At 46.4% G+C, this 19,516-nt stretch overlaps 1 protein-coding gene across 1 annotated transcript in view; it reads right to left on the bottom strand.

Moving 5' to 3' along the window:
• LOC148521284 (cholesterol 24-hydroxylase-like) overlaps positions 1 to 19,516 on the bottom strand; it is a 64,438-nt gene that overhangs the window by 29,618 nt on the left and 15,304 nt on the right. Inside the window, exons 6-11 of the mRNA XM_088475407.1 lie at positions 18,173 to 18,311; positions 9,986 to 10,096; positions 8,089 to 8,245; positions 4,101 to 4,163; positions 3,848 to 3,920; positions 764 to 848 (exon numbers count right to left, since the gene is read on the bottom strand). Of these exons, the coding sequence (XP_088331533.1) occupies positions 764 to 848; positions 3,848 to 3,920; positions 4,101 to 4,163; positions 8,089 to 8,245; positions 9,986 to 10,096; positions 18,173 to 18,311 (628 nt within the window). The remainder of the gene's footprint in view (positions 1 to 763; positions 849 to 3,847; positions 3,921 to 4,100; positions 4,164 to 8,088; positions 8,246 to 9,985; positions 10,097 to 18,172; positions 18,312 to 19,516) is intronic.

Below are 19,516 nucleotides of genomic sequence, written 5' to 3'. Positions count from 1 at the left end.
TTCGGAGCGGTTTTTGGAAAAAATTTGTCAGTTAAGTGGTTAAGTGATGATGAATAGACCCTTAGCGGTGTTACTATTTTCATAAATACTATTAGTATACAATGAAATATATAGTGCTATTGCATCACCTGCTGGTCCAGTGTGGTACTGCAGTAGGTTTGTTTTAAAAAAAAGAAAATGCTGGCTGTAATTCTTAGCTGTGTTGATTTGAGAATACATTTGTTATGCATCAACTAGATTTATTTCTGACAAAAATTGACACATTTATGAAAACTTTTAGCACTACAGAGAATGTCTAATTAGGGGGGTATTCAATTATTGCCGCGCTGGAGCTATTCAATTAGCTGGGATTACCCAGCACGCATGAGTCCCCGCAGTCTGACTGAACCTCGCAGCAATGGAGGTGCGAGGTAAAGTCAGTGGAAAAAAACACCAAATTGGGCTCGTGCGTGGGAAAAAACCCCATTGATTCCGCAATTTACGCGGAATCAGTGGGTTTCCGCACGTGAGTCACGATTATTCGGCGCAGGAAAAAGGCTATTTATTTTGACTAGCAATTAGTCACGGAGTAAACCCCATGGCTAATTGAGTACCCCCATAAGTGCAATTTTTCTAGTACTGATGAATGGAAACGACTTTTCTTTTTGTAAATACTTCTCAAAGTGTTTTCATGCTACAAAATGGTTGGAGATTGTCATGCACCGCATAAACTTTATTCTGACATTGTGAATTCTCCGTACAGTTATAAACCCTATGACCTTACCTGGGATAGGTACTTTAGTTTTCCTAGGTCATCATACTCAATGTCTCGTTTTGAACCAATGACCTCATCCACCTCCGCCCTCGCCCTGAAATGCACAATGTACACTTTATCATTTTATAAGTATGATTTTGCAGAAGTAAAAAAAAAACGTTTCCAATAATCAGATTTTTGTTTCTTCCAAACTCCATTGTAATAGTTTTCATTTATTAAGTGTAATAAGTAAAACATTTAATACATATGAGCTCCCTAGGCCATGTGCTATCTTATAATATGCAAATCTGCTACAGTGTTATTGTTGGAAATGATGTGTGTTGATATTGCAGAGTTATGTAGGCACACACTAGCGGCTGACTCTATGAACAGCCCAGTTACTTAACCAGTGGTGTTGGTTTATTGATAGATAACAGGTACAGCCGTACTCACTGTTACATGCATACTGATGATGGAGCAGAATTGAGTGACATGGGGTTCCATACAGCTCACCAGCTGGTGAGTGTATGCTGCTTATGGGTAGTGACGCAGGGATGCTGGAACAGCGTTAAAAACAGGTATTAACCAGGTCTCTCCAACAACCAATCAGCAGTTAATTTATCCATCAATTGAGATAATAAAAGCATTTCTCTGATTGGTTACTATGGTTTTAGTGCAGATTGAACAATGTTATTATTAATGAACTCTATAGAACCCGCTGCTAAGCCAAAGAGATTTAGTTGGGACAATGCGCAGAAACTTGGCAAATACAGAACAAACTGTGCGCATGCATACTGGCTCACCATCGACCCAGTTGCGAGCGCACAGCTCTTGCGACCGGGTCACAATCAGGCCCAGAGTGCGGCATAGGGATCATGTACATGAAGCGATAGGCGGGACAACCACATGGTATGACAAGTAACTGTCTAAACTGGGATAAGTAATCAACCTTCCCAACCAATTGGGCCATTGTCCCCTATCGTTTCCAAAACCTCTCTACCCGATATGGAGGAGCCAATCAAAGCAGGTTATCAATGAAGTGACACCAAGTCTCCATCTCCTACGACTGGTCAGCACAAAATAAGGACAACCACTAGCTCCATTTCCCCAGGCTACCCCACATCCCTACTGAGATAGGACTAGCGTGGGAATTTGGGAGACCAAAAGAAACCATCATCGGTGATGGTGAGCCAACGGTCATCGGTGGCTTTGACCGAGTTTTAAAACGGCAACAGGAATCTGTATTAAACTAACCAGATTTAGCAGTGATTTCTGAAGTATCCCCCCAAGTCTTGAATGGCATGGTAGATAAAAGATCATATGATAAGGTCTAACTGCGCTCTGCCTGTACCTTTAACATATACAATCAAAATCAATGAGGTAATACGAGAGAATTATATATAACATTATAATGTACTATGACGTCATACATAAGAAATAAGGGTCTCTATAATAAAACCTTATCCCGGTTTTTATAATAAATACTTACTACTATTCTGTGTGCAGAATAGTTACAACAGTTCTTTGTTAATCCACAAGTTCATCTGTGATGTGTGACGAAAAATATATTATTTCTGTCTGTGCCCCAAATTTCTTCTCCCAAATAGGTCACTCTATGTGACGATCCTCAGAGAGGGGCGAAAAGGAAAAGAAGAAGCAGCAATAGTGTAGTAGGTTATTCTCAACTAGGGATGTGCGGACTCGGATTAGTTTGGATTTTCCCCCCAAATTCAGATTTTACCGCCACAAATCGGGTCTCAGAAATAGGCCAAACGTCATCTTTCATGGACTTTTGTCCAGGATTGATGATGTTTGTCCATGAAAGATGATATTTTGCCACTTTCTGAGACCCGATTTCTGGCGGAAAAAAATCAGAAGTTGGCGGGAAAATCCGAACTAATCCGAGACTGCACATCCCTATTCTCAACAGGGGATAACCTCAAGGTGGTAATAAATCTATCAGGTGATGGATTGTACCATACCATACACTCTCATAACGGAATCTTTATATAAGGGACACTATCTCCCACAAGTGGTATTCGGAGAAACTATCTGGACACCTGTGTGAAAACAAGTTTTCACAGATAAGGAGGGACGTATCCTACTTCCAATAAGACGTGTGGTGACGTGTTCATAAAGGCTTTTTTTGAATCATCGGACCACTCTATAAACTAGGGTGGGTGCTGCTTCCAACTGAGTGCAGAATAAAAGATTTTACCCTAGTTTACCTTCAGTTTTCTTTTCTTTTCTGGAACTACTTGCTCTGGTAGCCACTAACTGGAAAGGCATGCTGATGTTTGTGGTCCAACAAGCACCAGAATTCACATATTACCGTGACTGTGCATGAGAAAGGAGAATATAGCAGGAGAAGGATAGAGTGGTCCGAGGATTCAAAAGAAACCTTTATGAACGACACTATTGGTCCTTCTTTTCCTTCTCGCACCCCTCTGAGGATCGTCACATAGAGTGACCTGTTTGGGAGGAGAAATTTGGGGGACACACAGAAATAATATATTATAAAACCCGGGATAAGGTTTTTTTTTATAGAGACCCTTATTTCTTATGAGTCTTATTATAATAGTACATTATAATGTTATCTATTTTCTCGTATTACCTCATTGATTTTGATTGTATATGTTAAAGGTACAGGTAGAGCGCAGTTAGACATTATCATATATGATCTTTTGCCAATGCCTAGTTCGGTGGTAGGTGACCCACCTTTGATTTTTTTCGACAGCAGCCACCTAAGTGCGCAGAGGACCCCTATACTTTGTTTCTATAGCAGATAAAAGACCTGATTCTGTGGTGCATGCATTCGCATGCACTGCAGATGTTCATTATATGTTCGGATGTGCACAAAATTCTGAAAACCCCTACGGCACCAAGGCGCAATCGCGGCAGAAGGTTTCAGAAATGGGAAGTAAAAGTGTTGGGCGTTCCCGGGGCGTTGGCTTGGGAGGTGGCTAGAGGTGAACGCAAACAAAGTCTACCCTACCAGCCTGTGTATACTGAGACTTCTAGTTCCCCAACAGCTAAGGTACTAAAGTTACCCAAGCCTGATATACAGAGTCTAAATGTATCCGTACAATATACAGTTAATGATAAAGGACTCACTTTTGAAGTATCTCAGGATGCAGCGCCAATTCCTGGACAGCGAATGCCAACTGATTGGCCGTTGTTTCCTGGCCTGAAGAACAACACTGTTATATAATTTAGGAAACAGAGAGAATGCATCCCCAGTCCCATTGTCTCTACTATAAATAATTATAATGACCTACCAGTGCCACCTGTGTAGTTATCAATGGCACCATGTATGGCATCTATACATGGAAATACTCATTGTTTTTCGGTATTATTGAATACAAACCAGCGATGAAGAAAGTGACAAAGTTGTCTATCATGACCTCGGTGTCGCAGTCGTCTTCCAGGGCTGTGGAAAGTGGAGTCAGACATGAGAGTAACACTCGGACTGCCGGTCAGTTCATGCCAATATGTCAGGTTGTATCACATGTACGATACTTTTGATACGGGCAATACTGTTGTATAACAACGTTGGTAAATAGTAGTCAAATTAAATTAAACTTTTATATGGATGATGATCAAAATGTATTTCAGAGTAAGTTAGTAAAACACTAAGGGGTCTATTCAGCATCACTTCATTTCTACAAAAGTAGGGGAAAAAATTAAGATTTTCACAGATTTTTGCAGAAATGAAGTGCCCGGGTAATTCATCATTCATATCACAGATATCTCCTGGTTACAATGGTCTCCCGATAATTTCCAAAGTTCCCATACTAAGGGGATGCGGAAATTATACTATTCATCAAGTTCCATTTTTTTCGGAATGTGACGGTTATACTGGCCCTGATTCATCAGCGCACGCAATAGCGATTACGCATGCAGTCGATCGATTGTTTGCCATTGCGCATGCGTACAAGCCGTACTGAGGATGCGCAGCGATCGCATTGCGATTATGGACGCACAAAGGAGTCCATTGCAGAGTGACAACCTGTCACCGTTTGGGGGTGGCGACGAGGGAGTGTCAGATAAACGCAGGCCCTCCTGTACATTTTAACGCCGTTTTATGGGCGTGCATAAATTATCCCCTGCGATTGCCTACGCAGCTTGAGTACTCACTGCGTGAAAGCCTTGCAATTTCTGCGGCTGGTCAGACCTGCTGTAAATGTGCGTGATGGAGCAATGTGCATCGATGTTACCAATGTATACGCAGAAGTGCGAGGTTGAACATATATGAGAAAGCAGCAATGGGCGTCTTTATGCTGGCTGAGCTGTGGCAGGTATTAGCATATTTTCGCAGCTGCGTTGCATGCAGTTTCACACCTGTGATCGCAATTGTGATACGTACTGAATGAGGCCCACTGTACGCCATCCTGAGATGGCGTACAGCACTAGATGCAGCAGAGGGATCTGAAAAGACCCCTCCCTGCTGTGTCCTCTTACCTTATTGAAGCTCCCCCCCGGCTCCCCGAGCTCTCCTCCTGTGAGTGGGGGCACAGCAGCGGCAGCGGGGGACTGAGGCTGTAGGGCTGCGGAGGTCTGAGCAGGGGTTACTGACTCCCCTGGTGGCTGCAGCTCTGTGGTGGCGGGGGATCAGGGGACAGGCAGCAGGGTTGTCTGGGTGCGAGCGGGAGGAAGCAAGCAGACGAGTGTGCTAGCAGGAGGGGGGTAAGGGCACAGGCAGCGGGGTAGACCGGGGGGGAGGGGCCCTGGACACTTCCGTCTTTTTCACTGTCTCTTTACATGCATGCGCAGCTTCAAGACAGGCTGTGAAAAGTCAAAGCAGCAGGTGAAAAGCCCCCTTATTCCCAAAAGCTGTCCCCGCAAATGATGCAGCTTTTCGGAAGTGTTAATGAAGTATCGATGGTATGATGAATGCCTCCAATACTGGGATTAAACTTGCAGCGAGTTCAATCCTTAATTATCCTTAATTATCACAGGGGATATTTTCCTCTTAATTAACTAGACCCCTATAGGTTTATACCGCCCACTTGTCTTGATTTTGATAGGACATTCCAATGCTGTAACATGGAGGCACTGCGCCCTGTGCAGGCCCCCTGAGTGCATGACGTCATGCCGAGGGGGCGGAGCCGCAAACGCCAGTAAGTACGGCACTGCCCCGAGCGTCCTCAGAAAACCACAGATGGATCTTTTTGTACGGATGCAAATAGCAAGTTTTTGTATACCGCGCATGCACAGATGAGAATTTACACATCGTTTGCATGTCCCCATCTGATTCTGAGTCGGACAGAACTTGGCCAGATCTGCGTTTCCATCAAATGGGCATTTCCGGGCGCCATCTGGGTGGCGACAACGCGATCGCACTGAGCTGTTCCTTCTTGTTGCGTGTCATAGGAGCGTTGTGGGCTTGTCACTTTGGTTCTGTGTTATTCTGAGTCGCACGTAGCGACAAGGGAGGTCTGTATCTGACGGGTCTCTTGCACCCAGCAAGGGGCTGGTGCACGCGCCGGTACTAATGATGGCGGCTGTGGACGGTAAAACAGCGGGCGGAGCGTGTTCCAGCTGTGTAATGCCACATGGACCCTCACATTTGCCCTATGGAAACTCACACTGGCATAAGTTAATAAATCAGATTGCCGCGGCATCATGCTCGCTTTGCGTCTGACTCACAATGCGCACCTTTATATATAAGAAATCAGAATACAGACCAGCACAGATAAATTAAACATAATGATTTCCAATGCCATATAGTTTTTTTTTTTTTCTTTAAATGTATTGGTTTTGCCTTTTAAAGGAGCTCGCCGTCGCCTGCATTGCGCAGACTATGACATTTACCCCCATTGATTGAATGGAGATGAAATATTGAGCTCAAACTTTGCTAAATATCACGTTTTATGCATCATTTATGCATCATTTATGCAGCTTATACAATTCTTTATAGATCGGATATGTGTGCGCTATTTGGTGGTGGATGCAGTTACATAGCGACACCAGTGGAATTGCAGATACACCAGACAGTCCTGGTATTCACCCAGTGACAGGTTTATTGTAGTGTAGTAGTTACTGGCAGGGCCGGCTCTAGGGGTGTTCAACCAGTGCGGTCACACAGGGGTGCCACCCATAGAGGGCGGCACCCCTCCCCAACATCCCGATATCAATGGGACAGTACTGTCCCGCTGTTCCACCCGTAAGCCGAAGTGGTCTGCGGGTGGTGAAATTGGGAGGTTGAGGACCCACACCGCCGCAGCTATGCCGGACCCCGGAGTCTGAATCGATGCTACGCAAATGCACGTGGCATCAATTCAGTGATGGGAGAAGGCGGGGGGAAGCCCAGCTAGTGAGAGTCCCCCCAGCCTGACGTTATTTGTAGGCATGCCATGCGGGCGCGCCTCCAAATAACGTGGTAATCAGGCCACGCACCATTTTCGGTCGGGGCGCACCATAAAGAGGCGGCACAGGGTGCTCTGACCCTTGGAGCCGGCCCTGGTTACTGTTACTGGTACAGCCGTAATTACACACTTGGTAATCTGGATGGAGCGGAGCATACAGAGCACCAGCCGGTGATGTATGTTGGTAGCGCGGCTAGGACATACAGTATACGCAGTATATACAGGACATGAGGCAGGATAATGGGCAGGGTCTCTGGAGCTAAGTGGAACACGTCCGTGTCCCACTGTGGAGCTATTACACAGTGACAAGATGGCGCAGCACATGCGCAGAAGACCAAACTGCAACCATATTGGTTAGGAAAAAAGTTTGAACTAATGAGCATTTATATAGGCAGAACATATAGGGGCTCATTCATCAATGAGTTCTATCATACGCAACGAGTTTTAAAACTCGTTGCGTAAGATAATGGTGCTCCAGCCAATCAGCTCCCAGCTGTCAACCATTTTTGTGTCAACCCTGCCATATATTTCTACATGTCAACCTTCATCCATGTTGACCTTTTCTATGTCGACCTTTTGTTTCTGTTGACCTATTTCCTGTCTAACATCTGTTGTCTATCTAGACATTGTCAACTTTTTTAATGTCTATCTATTGACTGGAAACCCGCCCCCCCTTCCCTAATACCAGGGTCTGACATATTTTGGCAGCCATGTAAATCCAGGTAGTTAAATATAGACAGATAGCCGAACCAAAATAAATCCAATATTACAATTATCCCTAGTCTCCAAATGCGATGCTCTGGAAAAAAATTAAATATGTATCAGTATAACATAAAAGCAAAATGTTCTGCAGATCACTAGAAATATATTATCATAAATAGCTAAGGGGGCGTTCTGCACAGAGGGACTATCGTGCTATAGTTTATATACGGATGACAATGAATCTTTGCATGCACCCGAGTATGTCATTATCTCACAGACACCTACCGCCTCCTCTGAGTATCTGTGTCAGTATATCCCCAGGGACCTCTGCTCCCTCCTGTACCATCCTCTGCCTCTTCTCTATACAGTCCCTCCCTGTGTTACGGAGCAGGAGGACAGAGTCCCGGATTTCTTGGACAACTTTTCTTTTTGAAGGAAGAATCTATAAATAAAAATAGAATGCAGATTAATGGTGCAACTCATTTTTACCATTAGAAGACTAGAATACAGTGGATGACACAGGAACTTATTCAGTCAGGAATCAAATAGTTGTGTAATAATAATATTATTAATATTATAATACTTTAAATATACGGTGCCACAAGGGTTCCACAACGCCTAACAAAGTACATAAATAAATGAGTGAGCATGAAAACGGTGACTTACAGAACAGAAAATGGCATGAAAAGTCCATGGTATATAAACATTGCTGCAACAGCCGTTGTAAGACCCAAATAAGCAGCAGGGTGTCAGAAATCAATGTAGCGTTCCCGCTAGGCTGTTTCACATCCATTCACAGTGACCGCAGCGCTTGGGGGCTGCCCGGCATGTCCGTAAGTGCTGGGCACGCCCCCAAGAGTGACGAAAACGGGACGCGTCATAAACACACGCCCCTTTTCATTTGCCACGCCCCCTTTTCAGGCACGCGCGACACCAATGTGCGCAGATGTGCCTTAGCTCTAGGTCTGGCACCCTGTCCGCCGCCGGACCTAGAGTGAACACTATCAACGGTTAAGTGCCATTGTAGGGCGTATGCAGTAGATGATAGTACACTTGTAAGTAGGGGAAGGGGAAACACATGAGGGGAGAGGGCCCTGCTTGTGGGAGTTTACAACCTAAAGGGGAGGGGCAGACAGACAGGGGTGACACAGATGGGGTAGATAGTGAGCATGGGACAGAGGGTAAGGATTATTTCCAATGGTTTGGTTTAAAATACTCTACGCCAATCTAAATCTGAAGGCCCCCATACATCAGCAATCTGAAAACCACAATTGAACAATTTGAAGATTTATTGCCCGATCTTAGGATTTCCCAATCGAGCAATCTGCGCCCATACACTACAGATCTTTTTCAGTGATTTGCAGATCGATTGCAGCAAACACAGATCTGGCAATCTTGAAAGGCCCATCAATTTGCTAGAAACGGTCTGCAAATCTGCTGGTTAAGGGCCTGATTCAGAGCCGGACGCTCTGACCAGAGCGCTCGCTCTGAATCAGGGCCCTCCTCCATGAAAATGGAGCGTCCTCCTGGACGCTCGTATAGCTGTGGGTGACCACCCACAGCATATGCGAGCGGCCAAAAAGATGGTCGCGATGGTCTTGACCATCGCGACCATCGGACTTGCGATGGAGACCCTGCGGTAGGGTCTCCCTGCCACAAGCCCTAGAGTGATTTTGGCTCTATCAGAGCCAAAATCACTCCCACTGACATCACTAGTGATGTCAGTGGGGCCGGCTTCAGAGGGTAGGCGTTCCCATGGGAACGCCTCCGTCTGGCCCCACGCCCCCGGCACGCCCACCAAAGGGGGCGTGCTGTCAATCAACATCGACAGCACGCCCCCTTTGGTGCGAGACCCGGAGCGATGGAAAGCCCGTCGCTCCCCGGGTCTCGCGCATGCGCACGACGGAGCTCCCTCTGTCGTGCGCATGCGCAGTGGGGAACATCGACCCACTTGCGAGCGTAGTGCCCATGTCCATATACTAGCAATCTACAGCCCCAATCGATCTGTGAAATCCAACATGTTGGACAATCTGATTAAACAATTCCAATCACTTTTTGTTTGCAATCTGCGATCTGTGAAGCCCATACATTGCAGATTTTTATACACAATCGATTGCAAATTGCACGATTGCTGCAATCCATCTCTGATGTATGGGGGCCTTAAGTAATAAGATATACACACCTGTGCAAATGGATCTCTCATTACAACCATTCCTTTCAGAGCCATGAGAATGGCCCTTGGGAAAGGGGTTTGATCATTGTGTAGGGAATTCAGGTCAATATCAAACGCCACCTGTGAAAAACACACAACAACATAACATACAAGACAATGAAGAAACAGTATACAATAAATTAGATACAAACGTGATTGTCTGCATTTCTGCACTCATGAATCTTATTTGAATAAGTGGCGCATTTATTAAGTAGGGAAAAGCTCTTGCTCTGTTTTTTTCCACTGGACCAGAAAGGTCTATTCTCAACGTTTCTCTATTTACTAACAGAGGGCCTGATTCAGACCCGGTCGCAAGCGCTGAGTGCTCGCAACCGGGTCGATGGTGGCCCAGAGCGCATGCGCACGACGGAGCCGGCTCCGTCGTGCGCATGCACGAGACCCGGATAGCGACGGGCAATCCGTCGCTCCGGGTCTCGTACCAAAGGGGGCGTGCTGTCGATGTTGAGTGACAGCACGCCCCCTTTGGTGGGTGGGCTGGGGGAGTGGCTGCCCAAACTGAGGTGTTCCCATGTGAACGCCTCCGTTTGGGGGCGGCCCCACTGACATCACGAGTGATGTCAGTGGGAGAGATTTTGGCTCTGTTAGAGCCGAAATCTCTCTGGGGCTTGCGGCAACGAGACCCTACCAGAAGGGTCTCATCGCAAGCCCGATGGTCTTGATCATCGCGACCATCTTCCTGGCCGCTCGCTATAGCTGTGGGTGGTCACACAGCTATGCGAGCGGCCAGGAGGCCGTTCTAAAAATAAAAATAGCCCGGCCCTGATTCAGAGCGAGCGCTCTGTCAGAGTGACCGGCTCTGAATCAGGGCCAGATTTCCCCAGAGCTTGCTGCTTATCACTATACCCATAGACATGTATGGGGATGGGGACACAGGCTTATTGCAATAACAAGCAAGAAAGAGCTTTGCTCCTCATTGTTACCCTATACCTGTGTATAGGGGCTTTACAGGATCCCCTCTGCACCAATTGCACCCTGCAATTTAATTCTATATTGCGTCAAAATTGGCAATGCAGAGTTAGCGCAGGGTCTACATTTCATGTTACTGCAGCCTTTGGGTTAGAAGGTCAAGATGGTGGTAACTGTGGATGTTTGCATTTTGTCAGGTTTAGAATTAACTCTCATTGGGGTAGATGTATTATAGCCGCACTTAACGTGCCACTATAATGCTTCCCGCTTCGCCTCTTTACTGAGGCGAAGCAGGAAGCACTACCGATGAGATGTATGAACATCTCATCGGCCGGAGAGGTGGATCGTTAACCCCCCCTTCGGCGCTACCCGCTAGAGACCACAGCGCATCAGCCTAGTGCTGATGCACTGTGTGTCAGTCCCGGCCGGCTCCACTGTGCATGCGCGGGATCTCACAATTATCGCAAGATCCCCGCGTGCAGCTTGGAGCTGGCAGCCATTGCAGCAGGGACAGCGCTGTCCGTGCTGTTTGTATAGAGCAGCGCCAGGCTGTAGCTGTCCTACAGCGGGCCGAACGGTCAGGCGATCTTACTGTTCATACATGGCCCAGGCTATCGGCGCTGCTATCTTGTAGATAGCAGCGCCGATAATGACAGGGGCGCATAGCGCCTCTGTCATTTACCGCCGAGACCCCCGATCATACATCGGGAAGAAGCGGTATCAGCGCACATAACATGCGCTGATGCCGCTTCTGAGCTTCATACATCTCCCCCACTGAGCAATAAGTTTTGACCTAGTGCATGCTAACATAGGCCCTCATTCAGAGCCGCACGCTATTTGCGGTCGTTCGTTTAAAATCAAGGGGTGGCTATTTAAATGATCCGTACGCACATTGCAGTGTGGTCACACCTCTAAGTCTGAACGAACGAGCAAAACATACGCTCGTTTATTTGTTAAAAACGCCCCCTGGCCGCACGCATCCTACGTCATGTCCGCTATTTATTAGATTAATCGAGTACATCGACCAGCGTATGAACTGCTCGCTATTCTTGTGGTTGGTGTTTGCTACCACAAATTTGCGTGCAGTTCTGGCTATAAAATAACCCAGTGACGTGGTCAATGACGCTGCTGTTTTAAATATACACACCCATAAAACGCCCGTTTTGACCTTTAAGCACGCCTGCGTTCGGATCTCCACTCCCCATTTTCAAGCACCTTCCCCTGTTACCACCCACATACGCCTCATTCTGTCACTCAAAATAGCAGGCACTCGCTATATAGCGTACAAAGGATTTTCGGCCGCACTGACTGGTTCGCGCATGCGTACTAAAAAGCGTACGCATGCGCAGATGTGCAAACATCGCTCGGAACGAGCGTACTGTTGTTAACGAGCGGCTCTGAATGAGGGCCATAGTCTAAATAAGTTGCAATGTACAATGAGTCACAGCACTCATATAGTACATAACTAGACTAGTAACAAGAGACTTAGGGGTCTATTTACTAAGCAGTGTTAGGAGACAGAGTGAAAAGTGAAAAGACAGTGATAAGGTGCCAGCCAATCAGCTCCCAACTGTCATCTCACAGGCTGTGTTTGAAAAATGACAGTTGGGAGCTGATTGGCTGGCACCTTATCACTTTTCACCCTGTCTCCTAACACTGCTTTTTAAATAGACCCCATATTCTGTATGTAGATCGCTGACCACTTAGGATGAAGTGAAACACTGCGTACGCATCAGTTAATGGGTCTACAGTGGTCGTGATGTCTGTAGTGTACCCAAAGCTGCACTATTCTCTGTTTGGAACAGGCTGTGTGAGTGTTAAAGTCGCTGCAAATACAAAGTTCCCCGGAGAGGTCCATCAATACCAGTCTGAGGGGTACAAGGAGAGAGTAGTGTGGTCTGGCGCCATTACGGCCATTTGGAGACCACGGTTAAGTAATTAAAGTGCACCCACATTATCAGTACTGGGGAGGTGACAGCTATTTTGTGCGTGTGAGGTAAGGATGGCCATTGCAAGATGCCATCACAAGGTAATGATCAGTAGTTTAAACATCGATGGTTATTTGCTGCATATGCGCAGTTGTCATCAGGTTTTCGAACATGCACAAAAGGTGCTGTGCTGCGGATAACGCTACAAGGTGTCCCTGGCTGCTCTGAAGATACACACCATCGGATGGGCATCGGAAGGAGGCGTGCGATGGTTGGCAAACATCACAATCCCAGCATCAAATGGGCTAACTAATTCCATTGAGCCGGGACCATTGATGATTGCTAACCATCGGCTTCCGATGACCATGACTATTGTGTCAATACTAATCATATAAAGTCTGATTTTATTTTAATTACAATTTACCTTGTATATCTGAAACTACATGTGGACATAGAAGTTATAAGTTACAGCGGTGGGACAGGGTTACAATCAGGGCCGGCTCCTGGGTTCGGACGCCCTGTGCCGGAGTTGGGGAAAGTGCCTACTAGTGATGTGCGGCAAAAATGGGGGCATTTTCTAATTACCATAGGTCACGCTCCCTAAGTGACGTTACTTGGAGGCGTGCCTGCATGGCACGTCTCCCGTGTAACGTCCGGCTGGGGGCGAGCTCTGCAATCGTCACTAGCTGGGCTTCCCTCAGCCCTTTCCCCTCACTGAATGGTTGCCACGCGCATGCGCACAGCATCCATTCAGTTACTCAGGGTCACAGCTGCGGCGTTGGAGGTGCCCAACCTCCCGATTTGACCACCCACGGGCCAGAGTGCTGTTCCGCTGAAAACGGGATGTTGGGAGGGGGTGTGCCCTCTATTTGGCTTGAACACCCCAAGAGCCGGCCCTAGTTGCAAGGACTACACATAGTTATTCAGCTTCCACACATGTAGATGGTTAAACTGAATTCAATCCAGCCGCTTATATCCCCTTGCACATGTGGTACCCCCATATTTGTGTCCCAAATAGGGGTTCCCCAATATTTTTTTTATGTATGTACACATAGATATACTGCAGCCCCATTCCTTATAATAGGGAGGTATAGTGAACTTTGACTGACCCTGCTCTCCCTGAACCTTACTGAGCATGTGCAGACAGGGAGGTAGAAAGTGCCCCTTGGTCTGCGACCCATTTAGGAGGGAAAATCCTGCCCCATTGATTGGTAGCCTGGGTGATCCCTGTAGGCGGCCTGTTGCTGGGGTCCCCCTGCCCACTCATAGATGCCGGACCGACAGGGAGGAGAATATTGAAGAGTTTATAAAATACCCTCCCCAGGGCTGTCAGTGCTGAGTCAGAGAGGATTTGTCTGTGGAGTGCTCAGAGTCTGGTCATACGATAGGGGAGAGTTTCCCCCTGTGTTACCCTGGATTACAAATACTGCACCTGGTATGCTGCCTGTAAGGAGTTGCTGTGGATTGTCCCTGGATCTGTACAAATAGGGGAGCAGTAACCCCTCTCATTTACCCTGGATTACAAATACTGCACCTGGTGTGCTGTCTGTAAGGAGTTGCTGTGGATTGTCCCTGGATCTGTACAAATAGGGGAGCAGTAACCCCTCTCATTTACCCTGGATTACAAATACTGCACCTGGTGTGCTGTCTGTAAGGAGTTGCTGTGGAGTGCCCTTGGATCTGTAAAAATATGTTTGCCTGAATTACAATTACCAGACTTCACATTAACCCTGAAAACTACCTATCCAACCTGCCCGGAGAGGTGCTCTGATGCTGGATGCGAGTCCCTGGAGGAAGCTTGCCTTGGGACTTGCATAGGAAACCCTGCTTTGAAAGAAGTCCCCTCTGAGTAAAGGACTGCCTTCCTAAGTGCCTGTTATCAGGAGGTGCCGCATGTGGAAGTCTGCGCATGCTGGGAGAGAAGAGGAGCTGCCTGGGAAGGAGGTCTCGTCGCTCCATCATCGCAGATGAAGCCCCAGCTGAGGAAAAGATCCCGCCAGTGACGAAAACCCTGCTGGCACCCGCACAGGCAGAAGAAAAGACAGCCCCAGAGGAAGAGTGCTTCAGGACTCCTCCTGCTGCTATTTGGTTGTCGGACAGAGCCCCTGTGGAAAGGGATTTTGCACCTGTGGCCCCTTGTAAAATACCTGCCGGAGGTCTACAGCTGGGAGCTCTGGTGCGGTGCCTAGCATCCCAGAGTTTCCCTGGACATCGTGGAGGGGCTGAACAGCCACTGCCAGGGGTAAGAACACCAGACCTCCCTCTGCTAAGCTCTCGCCATGCAGTTGTGCCCAGTACCTACTCTTAGGCCCACACAGGGGGTTATTCAGTTTATACTAGCCTGCCATTTATCCTCTTATTGATAGTGCCTTAAAGAGGTAAAGTGTGAAAATAGGGGGGAAGTGAAAGATAGGTCTCCTCTTCTGTCCCCCCAAGATTTGTATTGGTGGTTATTTCTCTCCTGTGAACCTCTGGCTCATGTCCGGGAGGGGACGTGATTTATGGGTGTCGGCTCATGTCCGATGCCACCGTGGGTGATGTATAATATGTCCTATGTTTATCTTTAAACTAAATGCAATGCTATTGATATGTATTTTTCTCTGTTCGGTGTTGGCCATTTGTGTCAATTAAGTAGTTGATAGTGGCCCTCCGTGGCCCTTTATCTGGTATAACACTCTGTAAAGCTGTTCACTGCTCGCTGTGTTATTGCTGTCAATGCTGATTATTATTTTGCTTGCCATGAAATGTTCGATCACTTGCTGGTATTGGTGTTAATGTAAAGTGACTTTTATACACTGCTTGTTGCCGGTATCCGTTTTAAAGTACATTCATGCTGATGTAATGTATACCACCTTTGCTATCATCTCTTAGCACAAGATGCATGTCAGCTGTGATTTTTCACCCTTGTCAATTTCTGTGCTGTAATGTACATTAATTGTTTAGTTAGCCCTGTGTAACCCCGGATGGCAATTCTGGTGGTAGTAATTTGTGGCATAGGCATTTAGGAGGACTGTTGTCCCTATTTTCTCAAGGCCCAAAGACTGTTAAATTATTGCAAGTTGCCGGTGAACTGCTATCAGCATAGCCTCAGTGTTGTCCTTATTTTCTCAAGGCTCAAAGACTGTGTTAAATTATTGCAAGTTGCAGGTGAACTACTGCTATCAGCATAGCCACAGCATTGTCCCTATTTTCTCAAGGCTCAAAGACTGTGTTACATTATTGCAAGTTGCCGGTGAACTACTGCTATCAGCATAGCCTCAGTGTTGTCCCTATTTTCTCAAGGCTCAAAGACTGTGTTAAATTATTGCAATTTGCTGGTGAACTACTGCTATCAACATAACCTCAGTGTTGTCCCTATTTTTCTCAAGGCTCAAAGACTGTTTAAATTACTGCAAGTTGCTGGTGAACTACTGCTATCAGCACAGACTGTATTTCACAGCTATAGGTTGCTGGCGCACTACTGATACAAGCCTAACCTACATGTGTTTTTCCCACATTTTTCTTAGCAAAAGGAAGCATTAACACAGACTGTATTTCAAAGCTATAGGCTGCTGGTGCACTACTGATACAAGCCTAACCTACATGTGTTTTTCCCACGTTTTTCTTAGCAAAAGGAAGCGTTAACACAGACTGTATTTCAAAGCTATAGGCTGCTGGTGCACTACTGATACAAGCCTAACCTACATGTGTTTTTCTCCGGTTTTTCTTAGCAAAAGGAAACGTTAAAACAGACTGTATTTCAAAGCTATAGGTTGCTGGCGCACTACTGATACAAGCCTAACCTACATGTGTTTTTCCCACGTTTTTCTTAGCAAAAGGAAGCGTTAACACAGACTGTATTTCAAAGCTATAGGCTGCTGATGCACTACTGATACAAGCCTAACCTGCATGTATTTTTCCCACGTTTTTCTCAGCAAAAGGAAGCGTTAGCACGGATTGTATTTCAAAGCTATAGGTTGCTGGTGCACTACTGATACAATCTTGACCCGCAGATTTCATGTTCAGTTCTCTCATTTGCTTTTAGTGAAAGTAAAGTTCTGCAGAAATCGTGTTTACTTATGGTTACACTTGCTTGCCAGCTGGGGTCACCGGTAGAGGACGGGAGGTAATAAGTAAACCCCTTTATACTGAAAAGTGTAATTCATGTCATTCAAACTGTGAATGGTAACCTTTCCTGTATCAATTGTTATTCTTTGATTGGCAGCAATAAAATTGCATTGCACCTTCCCTCCTGACTGGTCATTGTGTCTGCAAAAGGGGAATACAGGCTTGCCTCTCTGTCACGGTGTGTCCTATCTTAGCTATGGGGAAATCGACCACCGAAGTATTCCGAACACACCTGAACCTGGTGCTAGTGGTGCACCAGTCGGTACATCACACACAGACTGACCAATGGCGGTAATCTTGTAACTGCAGTCATCAATATGTTCATTAAGTGACCAATTCAATTATCTGGCATCACAGCTGACATACTGCACTGTGTATGGTCAGCATAGCGCAGATGAGGCACCCAGTTATTATTATCGTATATATATATAGCACCACAAGGATTCTGTAGCTCTCTTATGGTGCGTACACACGTAGCGATTTAAAAGAACGGTAAGGATATCGATATCGTTATCATTCAAATCGCTCATTTAAATGGACCCTACCAACTTGCCATCGACCAGCGATGTGCGGCCACATATGAACCTTAGCAATATCGTCCATCGGCCTTGCATGCCGGTCAACTTGCTCGATATCGAGCAGGTTACTATAGGGACCCACGATCGTTGATCGCGGGTCGCTATAGTCGTCGGTAAGTAGGTGGTGTGCTGGATGATCGATAACGATCATCCAGCACACCATGGAGGGTGCATAACGATATTGTAGCGCTGGCTGATCGCTACGTGTGTATGCTCCATTAGACGTTCGCAGCCTATGCTGCAGTTCCTTAGTTCATGGCACACTACTCAACTTTGCAATATTCAGGACAAAAATAATCCCCACCCCCCCATCCACTAAAACCGTGTCCCACCCACACAATCCTGACCACTTTTACCCGATCATGGCCATTTTTCAAAGCTCTGCCCACTTGAGTCTTAGGAGTAGATGTACTAAGCATTGGAGAGAGATAAAGTACCAACCAATCAGCTCCTAACTGTGATTTTTCAAATACAGCCTGTAACTTGGCAGTTAGGAGGTGATTAGCTGGTACTTTATCTCTCCTCACGTTATCACTCCCCAAGGCTTAGTACATCTCCCCCTTAGCCCCATCTGATTGAGGTCTGCATAGCAGCACAGACAAGTGCATGAATCTCACCTTGGCAATCACGTCCAGAGTCACTCTGTTCAGCAAGTTATGCATTCTAACCTCGGATTTCCTCTCTGCCTTCTCCGCGAGTCTCTCCATTAGCTCCTCCGCCTTTTCATTGAACGTTCCCATCAGACCCATCAGGTACCTGCACCAGAGAGAACTTTATTTTCTGACCATTTGAAATCAAGGACAGATAGAAGTGTAAGGGGAATGGGAGAGAACTAGGGGTGCGTTAGTGGGTCTGTCACTCAGGGCACAGGGCCCCGGGGGCAGCACCGTCACGGCACCTGCATTTGGCTTGTAGGGTGCATTTGGCTTGTAGGGTGTATTTGGCTTGTTGGGTGTGTTTGGCTTATAGGGTACATTTGGCTTTAGAGTGGATTTGGCTTGTAGGGTGGATTTGGCTATTAGGGTGTATTTGGCTTGTAGAGTGCATTTGGCTTGTAGGGTGCATTTGGCTATTAGGGTGTATTTGGCTTGTAGGGTGTATTTGGCTTGTAGGGTGTATTAGGCCTGTAGGGTGTATTTGGGTTGTAGGGTGCATTTGGCTTGTAGGGTGCATTTGGCTTGTAGGGTGCATTTGGCTATTAGGGTGTATTTGGATTGTAGGGTGCATTGGCTTGTAGGGTGTATTTGGCTATTAGGGTGTATTTGGCTTGTAGGGTGCATTTGGCTATCAGGGTGAATTTGGCTCGTAGGGTGGATTTGGCTATTAGGGTGTATTTGGCTATTAGGGTGTATTTCGCTTGTAGGGTGTATTTGGGTTGTAGGGTGGATTTGGCTTGTAGGGTGTATTTGGCGTGTAGGGTGTATTTGGCTATTAGGGTAGATTTGGCTATTAGGGTGGATTTGGCTATTAGGGTGTATTTGGCTATTAGGGTAGATTTGGTTATTAGGGTGGATTTGGCTTGTAGGGTGCATTTGGCTATTAGGGTGTATTTGGCTATTAGGGTAGATTTGGCTTGTAGGGTGCATTTGGCTATTAGGGTGTATTTGGCTATTAGGGTAGATTTGGCTATTATGGTGGATTTGGCTTGTAGAGTGCATTTGGCTTGTAGGGTGCATTTGGCTATTAGGGTGTATTTGGCTATTAGGGTGTATTTGGCTTGTAGGGTGTATTTGGTTTGTAGGGTGTATTTGGGTTGTAGGGTGTATTTGGCTTGTAGGGTGTATTTGGCTTGTAGGGTGTATTTGGCTATTAGGGTATATTTGTCTATTAGGGTGTATTTGGCTATTAGGGTGTATTTGGCTTGTAGGGTGTATTTGGCTATTAGGGTGCATTTGGCTATTAGGGTGTATTTGGCTATTAGGGTGCATTTGGCTTGTAGGGTGTATTTGGTTTGTAGGGTG

This window comes from Taudactylus pleione, unplaced genomic scaffold (assembly GCF_031769625.1).
Source record: "Taudactylus pleione unplaced genomic scaffold, aTauple2 ptg000171l, whole genome shotgun sequence".
In the NCBI taxonomy this organism is placed as follows: Eukaryota; Metazoa; Chordata; class Amphibia; order Anura; family Myobatrachidae; genus Taudactylus; species Taudactylus pleione.
This window is presented reverse-complemented; position numbering and strand designations above follow the sequence as displayed.